Source organism: Lagopus muta, chromosome 3 (genome assembly GCF_023343835.1).
Source record: "Lagopus muta isolate bLagMut1 chromosome 3, bLagMut1 primary, whole genome shotgun sequence".
In the NCBI taxonomy this organism is placed as follows: Eukaryota; Metazoa; Chordata; class Aves; order Galliformes; family Phasianidae; genus Lagopus; species Lagopus muta.
Window position 1 is genome coordinate 16,393,309 of NC_064435.1, and position 18,097 is coordinate 16,411,405.

General features: G+C 33.1%; 1 protein-coding gene across 5 annotated transcripts in view; it reads left to right on the forward strand.

Annotated features, from left to right (window-relative positions):
• Positions 1 to 18,097, forward strand: part of CSMD3 (CUB and Sushi multiple domains 3) — a 528,421-nt gene that overhangs the window by 241,049 nt on the left and 269,275 nt on the right. For all 5 annotated transcript variants that reach the window (XM_048939546.1, XM_048939547.1, XM_048939548.1 and 2 more), the window contains one exon: positions 9,848 to 9,972. In XM_048939546.1, coding sequence (XP_048795503.1) covers positions 9,848 to 9,972 — 125 coding nt within the window. The remainder of the gene's footprint in view (positions 1 to 9,847; positions 9,973 to 18,097) is intronic.

An 18,097-nucleotide genomic window follows, 5' to 3' on the forward strand; every position in this document is an offset into this window, starting at 1 on the left:
TGTTCAAAACTTATCACTGCTCTTAGTAAAAACTGAAATAATACTCTATAAAATCACATATGGCAATATAAACTTTGGTTTATATGCAGAGATGAAATATGTTCTGTACTTGTACACATCTGTGTATCAGAGAATGTACATCTCTGATCTGTAAAAAAAAACAAAACACAATGAAGACTCACAAATGATGTTTCAGATATTATTTTAGAAATATTCTTTATAATCTAATGGAGAATACTGTGTTTTTTTACAGCATATTTTGATTTGATATATGTAGGTCTATTTTCGTAGTAGTCCTCATGTTATTTCAACACTCCTTATGCAGACTAACTTTTTTTAAAAAAAATTGATGCATACCAAAACAGTTCTGAATACTACTATATAAAAAATGAAAAAGGGAAGTAAAAAAAAAAAGGGAATTGTGCCATGAAACTGTATTTTGTTTCTAGCAAATTATTTAAATTTCATTCTTTGCTGGCTTTATAAAACATTTCTAAAATGATTCCAAAGTATCAAAGAGTCATATCTTGCCAGTGATATTCATTCAATATTCATTAGTCATTCAAAATACATTCTATGGTTTTTTTCTCAGTGAATGTATATGACTCCTACTGTCAGTAACAGTAGTGAATTTATGAGTAAATAGACACAAAAAATGTGTCTGGATTTCCTTTAATCTTTACTAGAGTTTTTTGGTTGTCTGCTATTTGATTTGGTTTTGTTTTGATTTGATTGTGGAATATTAATTTTATCAGATAATAAAATGAATTAAAGATGTGTGTTATATATTTGATACATATCCAATTTTGGACTGTACCGAGAGAATGAATCTTATGCTATGTTCTTGCTTTATGCTATATGCTAATTCAACATTTTCATCATTTTTACAAATCCTATCAAAGCACCTAAGTGAAGAAAGAGGAAAGGAAATAGGCAGGAAGAAAATTTATAACTTTTAAATTAATTGCTATCATTACATATAGTTATGTTCTGCATTATACAGCACACTTCATAACAACTGAAGACAGTAAGTCTTAAAGTAGTATGGGAAAAATGCAAAAGTTTGACAAAATCATATTATTTCATTCTTTCACGTATCTTCTTGTACTTTTTTTTTTTGTTTTGTTTATTTTGTTGTGACTTTTCTCCCTGCAATCAATCTGAATATAAGATTGACACTGACATCCTAAGTAAATGTGTTAGCTGGCAGTTAGTTATTATCATCTCTTAGTTAGTTATTATGGTCTCTTTTTCCCTGCTTCTGAGGGAAAAAAATAAAAAAATAAAAAAATAAAAGCATTGTAAGTAATTTTACCTAATGTCATTTCTGACATTACCTGACAAAAAATGAATTCTCAATATTTTCAGAGAAATAAAAATAAATGAATTGTATTTCTTAATTGTTATGCTTTCTAGAATCAGTACTTAGATCAGTACTTCATATTTTGACATCACAGATACATTTTGATAAGACTTAAACATTGAATCTGGAAGTCCTTTCTAGTTTTGTGAATGCAAAAGACTTACCTGCATGGTTACTCTAATTAAACTTTTGTGAGGACAGCACTTGGAAGGAAAGATGATGACAAAATGATAATCTCTATTCTAAAGGTGTAGACAAAATACTAAGTCATGGCTTGAAACAGTGACTGAGCACCTGGCAGGAAGGCTAGGCCAACTTAGGGGAGCTCAGGTGCAAGGAGAAAGCATTGAAATTATGTGTAAATAAAATACTATGTATATAACATGCAATATATACTAAAATAACAAAACATTTTCTGAAGGATTATTTTTTCTGATATCAAATTATATAAATCAGTGATTTTTTTTTTTCTTTTTTGAAACTGTCCCCACAGTATCGGTGAAGGAAGGTAGGCTTTTCTATGAACTTCAGTGAATGCGCTACTTAATGCTTACATGTATAACAGAAGGATAAATCCCATCTCACCATAACAGAAAACAAGAACAACAAACCCTAGGGTATTTCAGATGCATATACAAGAGATGAATTAGCTTATACATGCAATGTACACTGGAAGTTAAAAAGAAAAGTAGAATTGTAAACTGAATTTGATCCATTTCGTGACATTAAAATAGTTTTTTAAAAAAGTGCTGTTTTCAAAATGAAATAATTGGAAGATATAATAATTGTGGTCTTGTAGTACTGGAGGGCAGGAATATTTACTGACAGAGAAGATATTTCTTTCCTTAAACCAAAGATCACACAAAAAATTATTGGTATAATTAATCCCTAATTTGATTACTTTATGACATTACCATGAATCCAATTGTTTTAGAAAGAAGTTAGAAAATATTTTAAAAAATCAAACTAATACTGAATTGTTTATCTTTCTGTTTAATGGAGATTCCAGGAACAGTCAAAAATACTGTTAACTTTGAAGGCAGAATTTATGGTTCTTTCTAACAAGTTAGATTGCAGAGCAATAATAGCTTCTGAAAGCATAAGCTCCTCAATGTCTTCACTGTCGCCTCAATTTTACATTTCATATGTCCTGAAACTAAATCTTTTTCTCTGGAAATTTGAATTTCTGTAGTTCAGTTTCCTCAAATATAAGAACTATCAGGTTAGACTAGTCGTCTAAGAACAAATACAATCTAGCTAAGCATCTCCTTAATAATCTGTCTCCTCTGGCTGCAGTTGTCAGAAACAGCCCAGAATGTATGTTATTACCTGTATGACTGTTACCTGTTATTTAGTAAAAGAAATATTTTTCCCATTGTCAGTACTAATATGGAAGATATAAAAAAGTTTTGATATGATAAATAGTTTTCTCTTGGTCTTGGTGGTTGTGTTGTTATTTTGTTTATTTGTTTTTTTGTTTGTTTTTTTTGTTTTTTTTTTAATTGTTAGCCTTTGGAAGCCTTTTTTCTTTGTTTGAAGTGGAATAAACATAGCCAAACTGAACTGCAGTTGGGCAGTATATTATTACAAAACAAATATATTTCTTTTACAATATCTTAAGGTTCTGTCTTCATTAAATTAATGACTGAACCTTTCCCTAATCTTCCACGTCTTTTATGTAGTCCAATTAAGTGTTCAGAAATGAGATTCAGATCAAATTTGAATCCTAACAGAGCAGAAAACTGTTAAGACAGCCACCAAGACGCTAATGTGATCTTAAAAATACAGATTCTATTGAGGCAGAGAAGTAAACAAAGTTTATATTCAAGGCAGTTCTTGTTGGGGTCCACTTAGTTTCTTTAGTGTTTTATGTCAAAAGATTAATACAAACAAAAAATTAATCTGTGAGTAGGCATACATGAGGGAACACACAAGTTTCTGCTGAAATGCAGCCTACATTTCTGTTGACTAAGATCTGACTGTGCAGAGACATTTGATCATCATTATAAGGTACTTACCAGCACATCCCCACAGTTATGTATGTCAGATGATAAACCCAAACAAACAAATTTAATCTCATATTAATTAGGTTATAGACATTTTTGTTTAAATGCCACTGGATGCCATGGCGTATTTCTTTGAGTATCTAAGTGTTTTTAAGAGTTTTCGCTAAATGATTTAACTGCTGTCATTTAAGACATGTGAAGCAGAGTGAAAACTAGCTATCAGTATCTTAGTCTAACATTCTAAGCAACTAATTATGATACTGATTACCTGAATTACAATATAAACAACACTAATTTCTGCTTTTATTGAATGCTGTAAGTTACATTACAGTTCTTTTCTTTGGAAGAATGACTTTGAAGTGTAGCCACATTAACAATCAGTTTTACTCTTAATTTTCTGTAAAGCTTCTCTGAATCGCATGCTCTTCTCTGCATATATTCAAGGTGAATATCTAGACTTTAAAACTCCAAACATCCTGAAGTTTTAACAAAACTCAGAGCATTCAGTGAGATGCAAGGCTAGCTTAAAATGGAATAGCATGTTTCATTTGCTAGCGGCCAGCTGTTTCCTGTGTCAAGCAGCTGCTTCTGATAGATGTAAACTTTGTGGGAAAAGCTGAAAACCGAAGAACTGCTGTAATAGAATTCTGAATGGTCCCCAGGGTTTTGGGAGGCATCGGTTTCATCTGCAGTTGAAATTTAGTCTTCACCTTGGTTTTTTCAGCACATACTAAGGTGTAACTGCTATCTGTTTACCAGAAGTTTAAAATATTTAGATTGTGTGATATTATATCTTGGAATCCTAACATCTTGTTGTCATATTTCTAAATACTGTATCAGCTGATCTACAGTAAATATTTATATACATACTTTTGACCTTGGACATGTGCTGCAGCTTAGCTGAGCTTTCTTACTGTGACTCAAACAGACTGTTAGATTATATCTGTAGATGATAATTACTGATCAGTGATGTGTAGAAAGTTATTAGTTCAAGAAAATTTGATTCACTATGTGGCTGTGAAATCTTGTGTATAGCCTCAGTTTCCTTTACATCAGATGGAGAAAATTATATGTTCACTGTAATATTGATTATTCATGTATGTTATTATTAAAATGTATCATAATATCCGTTTTTTGATTTCAACAAACTTCAAGAGATGATGTTTAGCTGTTTCTGGGATGTTTTTTTTTTTCTCTTTGGGCAGAAAGGCGCTTGAGGTTTGGAAAGTATAGGGAAATATGACAGAAAATCAGGTAAAACATGTAGATTACCTTTTTGTATACTGAAATGTACACATGAATTTTCTATTGATTCCACAGAATTGGAATAGAACTACAATATAGGAATTCAGAACTATTAAATTCAGTACAAAAGTTCAAACTACATAGTATCTTTTTAATTAATCTATCCCAAATATCCAGTACAAAATTTACATGTAAAATTCAATGCAACATACATATAAATTCAAAACCATGAATTATTTCCTGCTACAGCTTGAAGTTTGATTCCTTGCATAATTGATTCATTTTCAATAATAATTTAAATTGCTTCATTAGAGATTTTCCTTACTGAATTTATATTGTGTTCTCTATAGAGGATTTCCAACTTCGGTGAAGAAGGAGGAGCCTTCATAAAATAGATATGAGATTGAAGTATTTTCTTAAATTCATATAGATTTCTTATTTATTTATTTATTTATTTATTTATTTATTTATTTATAATTCTAATGAGAAATATATCCTTTTTTTTTACTGTCAATTATTTTTGTCCTCTTACAAATATCAAATTTCAAATAAAGTTGTTGAGAGACACAGGTCAAGCACTCTTTTTTTTTTTTTTTTTCTTTTAATCTAAGAGCAGTATCTTGTATATGTGAGAGTTTTAAGACAGTTACAAACTAATAAACATCTTGAGTTAATCACATAATCTTTAGTTATATGGGTCCTTAAGAGCTGATCTACTCCAACCTCCTTTCTAACGTTAAGACTAAAGCAGCTCAGCTGTGGCTTTGTTTAGCAAGTCCTGAGAACTTCCAGCAATGGGTAATCTGTACATTTTTTGCATGCCTTCCTTGTATGAAGTTATGAAGATTCTTGAAATGTAAAAGTTGAATCTCCTAAACCTACCATTATGTATTTTCTGCCACAATAGGATAAGTTTGGATTATTCATCTTTGTAAATATTCAGGTAATTATGGCCTTTTATTATCTGCTAATTAGCTTCCTCTTTGTCATACTAAAGACCAGTTCCCTCAACCTTTCACTGTAGGTGAAAGGCCTACGACCATCTTCTCCTTAGAGAGAAATAAATCTGAAGAGCGTAGTTGTAAATTTACCTGTATGTCATTTTGCCTTAGTGCTAATAAGTACCTTCTAGTATCTGGATGTCCTTTTTGAATGTGAGTTGTATGTACCTCATCTACTGCATCTTTGGAGGGAAGTGACACTTGATTCTCCCGCAGTGCAAAATTCAATTATCAAATTCTTTTTAGAAGAAGATAGATTTTGAACTGAATATTGCACTCAAGGAATGAAAGGTTTTGGACAGAAATATCATTACAAGAAACAAGAATAATTCCTTCTATTAGACAACTTCTAATGATTGAATGATTTCTTCCATTTTTCGAAAGAATGCATGGGTAGATAATGTAAGAAAAACATTCATGAATGCTAACATTTCCTAGGCTTTTCTAGGCTTCCTGAGATATTCAATTACTTGGAGTTTGCTTGACAATCTCACATGAGTCCATGTGATCCATCCATCCATTATAGATGCCACTCTTATCCTGTTGCAAGACCAGAATGATTATACATTGAGTGTAAATTTCTTGCAGAGTTTCTTTCTTGTCCTTCCCTTGACTTTTCAGACAGGAAGCATTCATTTTATTTTTTATTTTTTTTATTTTTTTGAGACAGTTTGTCGTAGGAACTTGTCTCTGATTCTTTTATTTTCTTCCTTAGTCCATTATTTTATCATCTTCCCATCTAACAGCCCTTATTATATCTCACTGATGTGGCACGTGCATCATCAGCTTTCTAAATTTTCCTATTTAAAAGAGTTTATAACTCCAGCATGTTTACATTCATGTATTATCAAATATCCGCTTCATATAAAAACTGATTTGGACAAGTGAAGTGGACTGGATAATCTAAATGTTATTCATATTTTTGCAGTAAAAAGAAGCATCATTACAATTTCTACTCTCTGAAATAATAGGCTTGTACTGATGCTTACAGTTTTGATATCTTCAGTAAATGGAAATGAATTTGTGTTTACAAAACAGATTGAACTTCTCAGTGTTTTCTTTTGAAATCAGTCCATGATTATTTAAAGCTAATATATTTCACGTTATTGTTTTTAGATGTTATTTTATTTTCAAAAGGAAAGAATGACAGATTGTCTGATTGCTTCATCTTTGCTTTCCACAGCAGACATCTTCTGGTGAAAAATCTGAACTTGAGAAATTTATTCTTATTTTCCCAATTTCTACTTTACAAGACTTCTTAACTCTATACTTACTGGAGTAGCTGAATATAGATTTTAAAGATAATATAATCTTCCCATTTTATAATTTTGAAATTTCTTCCATCTCTTTGATTTGCCTTATGTCTTTTTAGTCATTAGTATCATATAGAATCTTCTCAGTTGTACCTTGCAAGGGACATTACATGACATTTTCCTCACTGCAACTCTTTGTTGTCCCCTTCTTTTACAAACAATTTCATGTATTTTACTATTCTGATTCTTATATAAAGAACTTTATATGAATAGTTTGTAGAGCTGGTATCTTCTATAAATCCTCTTTTTCTGAGGTGTTTCTTTAGGTGACTAAAAAATCATTAATATATCCATTATTTATAAGCTATGTCTCTGAAAATCTCAGGCTCTCCCCAGACTTCATCAGCACAACAGACTTTGCTGGACACTACTCCTTTTCAAACAAAGTAAGAAAACTATTCTAACTCCCTTACATTTAAATTCTTTTTCCTTTTAGTATCAATCTTCTTTACTTAGCAAGTTAACCTCTGGAATATATGCTCAGTCTCTTTCATTTTTTGCTTGTCAACTGGATCAAAATTGAAGTTATTTTTGCAGCACTAAACTGCTTGTATATAAGAAAAAACAAACAGAAAAAGAAGAAAAACCATGAAAACCTGGGGTCTTCTTTCCCAGACTTTGCATAGACTAATGATATTTAGAATTGCGTTGAGCAAAAAGGAACTCAGTACCTTATGAGATCAAATGAGGGCATCAATGCAGAGCAGAACAATCCCTTCTCTCAGCCATCTAGCAATGCTGGGCCACACTGCCAGGCACATTGCTGTCTCATATTTAACTTGCCATCAACCAGAACCCCCAGAAGACTTTAAGTGGGGCTGTTCTTCAAATTCTTGTCCCATGGTAACTCTGCCTAGACTGTGGAATACCTTTAGTCATGTGATTTGTGCTAGCTATAAAGGGATGGTTGTTAGTATTGAGCCATCTAAAAATATGAATAATTAGGATATATTTTATTTTTCTTCAGGTTTATAATATACCGCTTTTGTAAACCTTCTCAAGATACTATGTTCTATTGTATTTCTGATTACAAAATGCCAGTCTTAGTTGCGTGCTTATGCAAGGAAACACCTTTACACAGTTAGTGTGGAATTTATTAGTGATGTAAGATTTATTTTTCCATAAAATTTCATCACACATTTTAAACATGAAAACATAAGTCTTTAGTATTAATCACTGTGAAGATGCTGAAAACGATGATAGCTCCAAAATCCACTTTCAAAATGCATTTTATTATCATTTGCATTATCACAATACATCAGATATTCAAAATATTAAATTCGAATTCACTTGATTCTTATCAAAATTTCTTCAGTAGCATCTTTGATTTAGTATTTTGGGCTTATTCCTTAATTAGAAAGTAAAGAAGGATATTTCAGAATTTTGAGCTGAAACACAAGGTAACTCACTGCAGATGTATAATTCCACTTCACCAGGCTTACATGAGGAATAGGGTGAATAATAAAACACCATTTAATTTAAATGCATAGTGATGATAATTTAGCAAATGAGAATAGAAAATGTGCATTCTGAAAACCTGTATGATGTAATCAGTTATCCTCTGTCTTTTTTTTATATATAGCATACTACTGTGGCAGACAAACCAGTAAAAAAACAGTAAGCTGAACTTAGGTAATGTAAGATACTGGTGTCAGAATAAGGCCTGATATATTTTCTGTTTTCAGCTCTAACTGGGAATTGAAACAATCGTGATATTTTACAGCAAGAAGAATTATCTCAATAATATACATTTACATATCAAGTTTTTTTAACTTTCCTCAACTGAAAAAAAAAAAAAATTGTTACCTCAGAAAACAAAGATAAAAACTAACCAAGCAAATAAACAAACCAAACAATCTTTTTCCTGCTTTTATTTCCAGTTCTGTACTGTGCCAAATTTGTATCACCAAATGTCTGCGCCATGTGGAAAAATTGAAAATCTTTTCAAGCCTGCCCATCACTTCATTAATAGTCACAGCTACACACCAAGGAAGATGTTTTTAGAATTATTTCCTACCATGACTTTCAGAAATGCATATTTGCCTTTTAGCTTTCATTGTCAAGTAGTTGTGGTATTCACATTCTTGTTACTGGGAAGAGTAAAACATATCACATATGTGGAGACAAAATTTTACTGTTAGCTTAACTAAAATCTTAATCTGCTAGGAAAAAAATAAAAATCAGCTATTACTAGAATTTTTACAGTAATACATTCCTAGTCAAAATTGTGCCAAAATTGAGTCAAAAATATGAAAAAGTCTCATTAATAATATACCACATCAATGATATTGGAGAAAAACTTTTCCTTGATATTATACTCCTTTCAATATCTCTCTGGGTTCTAAATTGAAATGCACCAGTCTTTCTCCAGTAGAAGCAGAGGTGACAACAGGTCACCTGTATCTCAAGTTCTTAACCAGGAAGTGTATAATGTTTATAGTGGGATTTTCTTTCTCAGTCATGTGGTTGACATTTTTGGTAATCACAATCTTTCTGGCATGTTTCTAGCTTTGATTAATATAAGTGACTGTTCTTTCATAGAATAATGGAAAATCCTGAGCTGGAAGAGACCGACAAAGATCATCAAGTGCAACTCTTGGATCCAGTTTCTTACAGAATGCTTAGATTTGTCAGATCTTTATTATGCAGAAGTCAGAAGTTAGGCCTGACTAACTTCTAGTTCATGTGATCTCCAGGAAAATGTTAAAAAAAAAAAAAAGTAAACCAGCTCTGGACAAGGAAAACAAAAGAGGTCTGAAGACTGCATAGCTGCAGCCTCTTAATATCAGTAAGAAAAGTAATACTTAATGGGTTACATTAGTATTGTTAAAAGTGTTATATATGTAAAAGGGTGCAAAAATCGACTAATAACTATTTTTAAAAAATGCATCTTCTTTTCATGTCACCGCTTGATTTTAGCTTGGGAGCAACAGTAAAATTCTCTTGTGATGAAGGTTATGTGTTACAAGGCTCAAAAAGCATCACCTGTCAGAGGATAGCTGAAGTTTTTGCTGCATGGAGTGATCATAGACCTGTGTGTAAAGGTAAAGAGGAATTTTGATCCTTTTATTAATTTATTCATTTCAGGTTTATCAACTGCTTGATAGCCAAACCTATTAAATGATATTTTGTAAGTACTTGAAGAGTATAATCACAGAATTGTAGGAGTTGGAAGGGATCTCTAGAGATCAGTTAGCCCAAACCCCCCAGATAAAGCAGGTTCCCTACAATTTGCTGCACAAGCATGCGTCCAGGAGGGGTTTGAATATGTCCAGAGTTTAAAGTGAAACTAGAAAGAAAAATAAAGTAATAATTTTGTTGGAAGCTAGCAGTTCTGACAAACTTCTGTTTCTATGTGAAACTGATGAATACTTGTTGATTAGATATCTAAAACCGTTATTAATAATTAGAACTTGTAATTGAAAACAAATGAACTTCTTTAAGCTCACTGACTTCATAGAACTTGTTAATTCCACCTTAAAATGCAGAAGACCAATATTCAGAAAGATACTAGAAATTGATGCAAAGCCATATGGAGAAAAAACAGACAGATGTTATAGATATTATAGTTGTCAAATATAAAATGTGATGGAGTGTCATTAGTAGCTGTTTTAACTAACTTCAGTGTGCTGTAATTTTGTTCTTTTGATTAACAAGAGGTTTTAATTACACTCTTAGATATACTAAAAATGAAATATAAGGTTTTTCTAGTTTAATAATTATGTGTTCTTTAGGTTTTATGCACAGAACATACAGTAAACATTTTGAGATATTTTTGCATAAGTAGGGTAAATATCAAGTGTGTACAAAATTATGTGTGCATCTGCTTGTTGAATTTGCATATTTGTTTACAAGCCATTTGGGCAAACAAATCAGACCATTGTGTACAAATGTTATTTTATGCAAGAAATTGTCTTGAGAACTGATTCAGCTTTGCAGATAACAAGGGCACAAGTGGTATTAAATATTTCACCTGTTATTGTTTTAAATGTCATTTAAAGTGCTACTTGAACTGTTGTTTTTTATTTGAATATTACAGCAATGTTTTTCAGTTGCATGTATAAAAGTTATTATGCACACACACACACAAAACTGAACACCACAGTTATTATTTATTTTTTTTAAATATGAATATTAGTTATTATATTACTATACTGTTCTAAACAGGAAGTTTCCAGTTCTATTAGATGCATTTGACTTGACAACATAAATCCTCATAATTTGTTCTCTCAGGGCATATGAGTAACAGAGTGTAACTGCCTGCCAAAAATGAAAGATTAACTCTCTTTAGGAGTTATCATATTTTACCAGCTGGAACTGACATAGGAACATATTAATGAAAGTGAAAGCTGGAATAAATTATTTCTGCAGAAGAAATGCAAGGGTTTGAGAATGAAAACTGGTAGAACACTTCTAAAACAAAAGGTCATCAATGTTTTTTAATCTGAAGAGTAATTTCCAGGAAAATGCTGCTCAAGAAGTCTATTTAAATGTAAACATTTTGATTTCTCAAAGAGACTATGAGGAAACTATAAAATTATGCTTGATACTGTGGCTAGATTTTGTTACAAACAGATTAGATTGTGGTACTGTCACAATGATTCTTTCCCTTTCTGTCCTTTTTAATGTATTTTATTATTTTTCTTAGCCCTCATCTCAGCAGATAGGAAACATGTCAGAAAATGAAGGTGTTTGTCTCAGTGTGATTTGCAGACAACATACTTAGAAAATAATTTAAAATGTAGAGTCAGAGGAAAATATGGCTTTGTGTTGTAGAACCTGATGAATTAAGATAAGCAGCAGATGAGAAATAACTCACTGCTTTTATCTATCTATCTATCTATCTATCTATCTATCTATCTATCTATTTATTTATTTATTTATTAAGAATCAAAATTCTTTCACTTTCTGAGACACTTGTTTTTCAGCTGGAATTTTTTCAAGATCCACAAAACATTCAAGGAGCACTGGGGTGTTTTTAATGTGTTGCAATATAATTTGCCACTTGCTCCAAATCATCAGCTAACCAAGGCATGAACTAATAATTATTGATCTTAGATTATTTGCATTTAAGGTTTATCTAAATTCTACAGTGGAATATGGTATACTGGATGAGAAAAAGACTGAAAAATATCATGCGATGAAATACAGCCTTTCTTACTCCACTGTTCAGGCCACTTCTACTATGGATAGGATTGTTTTTCCAAATAAAAGTTTATTCTCTCACATCAGAATTTTATACTGTTGAATCATACTTTTGCAGAAACATAAATTGTAATGTTTTCTTCCTGGACAATATTTTCGTTCCACAATTTTTCCTAAAAATGTCAGTCTAGGCTAATAGTTTATACATAATAACAGTGTATGAACTGTTATGTATTTAGCTTGCGAAGATAGCACTGTTTTTGATTTTATTTAGGAAAGAACTCAAATAGAACTATATTTACCATTTACCTACTGTACTTCACATGATACATTTTAGCATATACTTTATCCTTCTGGTGTGAAAGAACACTGAACACTCAGTGTTCTTTACAAAAACAAAAAAAAAACAATCTTCTCATTTCAATTTCTTGTGTTTTTGATAGAATATGTTTATGTCTAAATTCAGAGCTAAAAAATGATCTTATCCTATTCAAGAACATTTGTGTTCTATATCCTATCACTTCCAAAATAATAATAATAATGATGATGATTAAAAAAATGAAAAAAAAATTAAAAAAATAGTCAGAGAGTAGTTTGTTTACTGTGATATTAGAGACTCAGTAACATTAAACAAAATGTGTATTTCAATTTTTGGAAAGATGAAAACTACACATTTCTGGACTGTTCTGTTAAAGTATTATTAAACGTTTACTGAAGTAGAATTAGGCAGAGGATTTAAACTAGTGGCCATTTCCTATTCGTATTTTTGACAGCAGATAATTATAAACTGTACAGTTGATGTCATATATGAGCTTTAAGGTGTCTTGCATGTCTTATTTGGTCTATCTAACACAAATAGGATTTTTCCTATTAACCATGGAAAAATCAAAATTTTATGCATAGGCATGCAATATCTGTACATTTAATTGATATTTAAACTTGATCAATATTTTAACTTTTTTATTTGTACTAGCTTAAAATTTGCTATCTTTACAGCAGATGCCTGATTCTATTGTATAATGGGAAAGAATAACAAGAACATCAAAAAACCTTTTCGTACAGTTTGCTGCTTCTAAACATGTCAGTGTGATTGCATGATAGAGCATCCCAGTCTTCTCAATGACTGTTTTGTATGACAAATTTATTTTCACGTGATTTTTGCCAGTTATTCTTCTATTATTCTTAGATAGAGTTTTTTACCAATGATTAATAAAAATGAAATATCTGTCTATCAGAAAAATATTTTAAACTTCAAGAAAGTTGTTTTTTTTCCCCCTGGCTTTACGTTATGTTTGGCTGCCATTTATAGCTTTTGTAAGATAAGGGAATTGGAATTTTACTGAATGAAAATACTGTAGATATGAATTGCAAGGATACTTACAATATACTGTTATCACAGGGCAGTGGGTAAAAAAATAATCTTGCATACTTCCTGTGAAATATTAAAAAATGTTCAAATTATGTGAGAATCTTGGAACAAACATTTACTCTGCATACAATTGCAGTTGGAGTCTGATATTTCAAAGAAGAAAATGTGTGCTGTTAGTTACATCCTATCAGAATAAATGCATCCTAATCCCCCAAAAATATCTGTAGTTTTTATAACATGACTGCTTACATTGACTTCTCTGTAAATTCTTTGCGGAGAGAAAGTTTAAAGACTTTGGGATTGAGACCCTACCTATTTATCATGGAATTCCGCATTCCCTTACAGGGTAATGCCATTCTTATAAAGCCAACTTGCTTAAGCAGAGACAATTATCTAGTTTATGAAACTACTTGCTACTTGATAAATCTCTTCCTCTCATTTATGTTTCAGGAAATGAAACAGATAGATCTATTCACAGTTGGTCGATTAGCCTTTTCATTTTCATGCCTGCTGCTCCTGTTTTTTGCTTGCTTGTTTCTCAGCTTCTGTGAAGCATTTATGAAAGCTGCCTTTCATAAGCCTTCTGGCAAGTCAGCAACAAGCTCTGCAACAAGTACAGTATTTTAGAAAAGCTCATCCAGTATGTAGAATGAAATAATTCCTTTCAAATAATTCTTTGTACTAGAGAAAACTAAAGGAGAGAAAAAACTTACCATTTCAATTGGGATCACCTCATTAACAGGTATGCTACAAAATAATTTGAATTAATAATAAAGCAAGAAACAAACAGCATTATGCATTTAAATTGGGCTCTGAAAATTTTGAAACAATTTTTTTCCTTCATATTCCATTTTGGTCAGTGATTGACTAACAGCATTTTTGTAATAAAACTAAATTTATGAACTCATTAAGCAGCATTTGTAATTTGATAAACAAATGTTATAAATATCACTTTGATTAACATGGATATGCCATCAGAACGTACATCATGAATGTTACCTCTTCCTTTCTTAAACACACTAGTAATGGCAGTGGCAATGGTAGTGGCAGTGTTGGTAGTATCTTCTGAGTTCAAGGTTTGTGAGGCCATGACGGTGTCTGAGAGGTGTTTTGGGCGTCTCAGAATGTGTGTGTGTAGGCTTCAGCTGGCAGGCAACTTCTTTCACAGGCAGCCAAGTCAGAGTTGTGTGGTGCCTGAAACCCTGATGGCTTCCTCTGGTAACAGAATCGTAGAATCAGAAGGATTGGAAGGGATCTCTGGAGATCATCTAGTCCAAACCCATGATAAAGCCTACGGTATTATAGGCATAGCTGCATTAGTGGTATTAGCTGCATAGGAATATGTCCAGGTGGGTTTTAAATATGTCCGGAGGATACTCCACGAATTCTCTAGGCAGCTTGTTTCAGTGATCTGTCATCTTTAAAGTAAAAGTTTTTGCTTGTGTTCATATGGAACTTCTTGTGTTCCAGTTTGCTCCCTTTGGCCTTTGTTCTGTCATGGGGCTATACTGAAAAGAGCCTCACCACGTCCACTTGACTTCTACCCATTACGTATCTATAACTCTCAGTGAGATTCCTCCCTCAGTCTTCCCCATGTTAAAGAGTCCCAGGTCTCTTAACCTTTCCTCATGAGAGAAACGCTTCAGGTCCCTATTCATCTTCATAACCCTCCACTGGACACTCTCTAGAAGTTACCTGTCTTCTTTCAACTGGGAAGCCCAGGACAGAACACAACACTCAAGATATGGCCTCACCAGGACAGAGCAGAGGGAGAGGAGAATCTCTGTCCACTTGTTGGCCACATCCTTTATAATGTACCCCAGGATACCATTGCCTTTTTGTCCACAAGGCCACACTGCTGGCACATGGTCTACCTGCTGTCCACCAAGACACTCAGGTCCTTCTCCACAGAGCTCCTTTCTAGAAGGACAGCTCCTAATCTAACCTGTACTAATGCAGATGTTGGACACTGAAGTCTTCCTTTATGCAGACTCTCTTACTTTCAGGGTCTGAGGTTCCTGAAGGCCAGACTTAGCAGTATAGACTGAAGCAAAGAAGGTGTTCAGTAACTCTGTCTTCTCAGTGTCTTTTTTTACTGGCGTACCCATATTCAGAAGCAGGCCAACATTTTACCTAGTCTTTCTTTTGCTATTAACATACTTAAAGAAGCCTTTCTTCTTGTCCTTGACCTCCCTCACCAAAATTTATTCCATGTGGGCATTAGTCTTCCTCACCTGATCCCTCTATGCCCTGACAACTTTCCTATTTTCCTTTTACATGGCCAGGTAACATACTAAACACTACTTTGCAATATGGCAGCAAGTAGGCATAGACATTGTAATCACCCACCAGGAAGCTGTGCCCTCTGCTCCTGATCCTTCAGCACCCTTTAAAACTAGTGCAGCCACTTGGACAGAGCTCTGGGCACTCCATGTGGCCACCCAGTTTTCAGGTTCCATGTGTGCCAGGTACTTCTGAGATGGAGGGTAAGAGCACACACACCTGTGTGAGGTGTGCCCAGGTAGATTAGTAGCTCGGCCTTGTGGTAAAGCTTCAGGAAGAGGTACAGAGAGGCATCTGGGAGTCCAAGATGACAGATCAAAGGAGCCATACTCTGTCCTCTCTGGTATGTACATGACAATCTATTGTGGCTGCTACTGAGGTTGGTCCAGTATCTGATCTGTATCAGAATAAAGGCCGCAACTTGAAAGACATCAAGAATAAGAGCCTAGCAGAGGGATCTAGGAAGTTTAGAGCACTGGACAATGATCAGCAGCAATAAATTAAATGAGTAAGTGCTAAGTTCTACACCTAGGATGGAGTAATGCTGGACACAGGTACAGACTAGGAGATGATTATCAGGAGAACTCAAAGTTATTTGGGGATGCTGTTTGGTAGCAGGCTCAGAATGAGACAACAATGTGCTCTGGCAGCCAAGAGCGAAACTGCATTCTGGGATGCATTAAACACAGTGTAGCCAGTCTATTAAAAGAGGTGATTCTCCTATATTTAGCATCAGTGTTGGCTCACTTCAAACTTTCTTTCAGTTTTGGTCTCCACAATATAAAAAGGATATTGCATACTTGAGTTCTTCCTGATTAGGTCAACAATGCTGGTAAAAGAACTGGAAAATATCTCATGTGAGAAGAGCCTGAGGACACTTGTTTTGTCTAGTTTGGAGAAAAGGAGGCTGAGAGGCAATTTCTCTCTGGAACTTCCTAAGAATAGGAAGTGGAGTGGGAGATACCCATCTCTTCTCCCTGCTAACCAGTCATAAGATGCAAAAACGGCATCAAGTTGTGCCAAGAAAGATTCTGACTAGATACGTGGAAAAATTTCTTTACTGTGAACCTAGCTTCCAGGCTCTTGTTCTGTTCAAGAGGAATTTGAATAATGACCTAAACAATTTCCTTTAATTTCTCTTTAGCCCTGAAGTGGTCAGGCAATTGGACTTGACATTTCTGTGTTCCTTACAACAGAAATGTTCTAATTTCTAATTATAACTTCTATAACACTTTCGCTTATCTTTAGCATGTGTTTGAAAAATCCACCTTTCCCTCAGTTCTATCTGAAATGCATGAATGTATGTGGACCTCTTAAAAGTGATAGTAAGAATATGACTATACATATACATACACATATATATGCAGATAATGCATTACAGACAAATAGGAACGAAAGTAGTCAACTAGTCAGCATCTACTTTCATATTCCAGCTATGTTTAAACCTAGAATATTCTTATCTAGTGTTTTTAGGTAGTTCTTGAGCATTCAAGTCCTTCATTAGCCTTGCAAGTGCAATAGTTTTTGTTAATTCAGATGTGAACCCTTGTGCTGTACTTAAACAACTCTCTGTTAGTTCATTTCTCTTTTCCATGATTTATTGCATACTTCAAGAATACCTTCTCTTTAAATAACCAACAGCAGTTCAATCAGTCCTTTGTTGTAGATTATAGACCTTTAGCCTTTTTCATCATTTTTGCAATGGGCCCATGTCCTTCTTAAAATACAATTTCTAAAAATAATCTCTGTCTTAGAATAGATTTTCCCAATGCTCTGTAGAGAGAAGGAATCATTTTCTCATTTTCACACACTTTTCTGCCTATCAGACCATGAATATTGTCTAGTTAATTGTCTTATCATGAAAGTGAGTTATTTTTACTAGTATTATTAAGTTTCTGTGTCACTGCTTCTGTGTAACCTGTGAAGAGTTGCCTAGTATCTTGTTACTTATACTGCATTTATGAATTGGTTATATCTGCTTCTGTGTTTTATCTAATACTTGTTCTATTGAACTTTGTCCTATTTTAATGTCAGTTTTTTCAGCGTCTCATTTGTAATTAGAACTGTTTTTGTTAATATACACTCAGTCCCTCCCAGCTCTGTCCTAAATGGAGAGTTAGTGTGTATTAATAAGTAATAATAAGAGTAATAAATAAATAAGTACTTTTTTTCTTCCATCCATGGTGTTATTGACAGTACTGGATGAAACCTGGCCCAGAACAAAACTCAGTGAAAACTCAATCAGTTATTCTTAATTTTTGACAGTAAAACATTGTTCATAGACTCAGAGAAGTCTAGCGTTGAAAGGATCTCAGGAAATATTTATTTTCCATAGTTAATACCAGGAACTATCATGAATGGGTTTCTCTGTA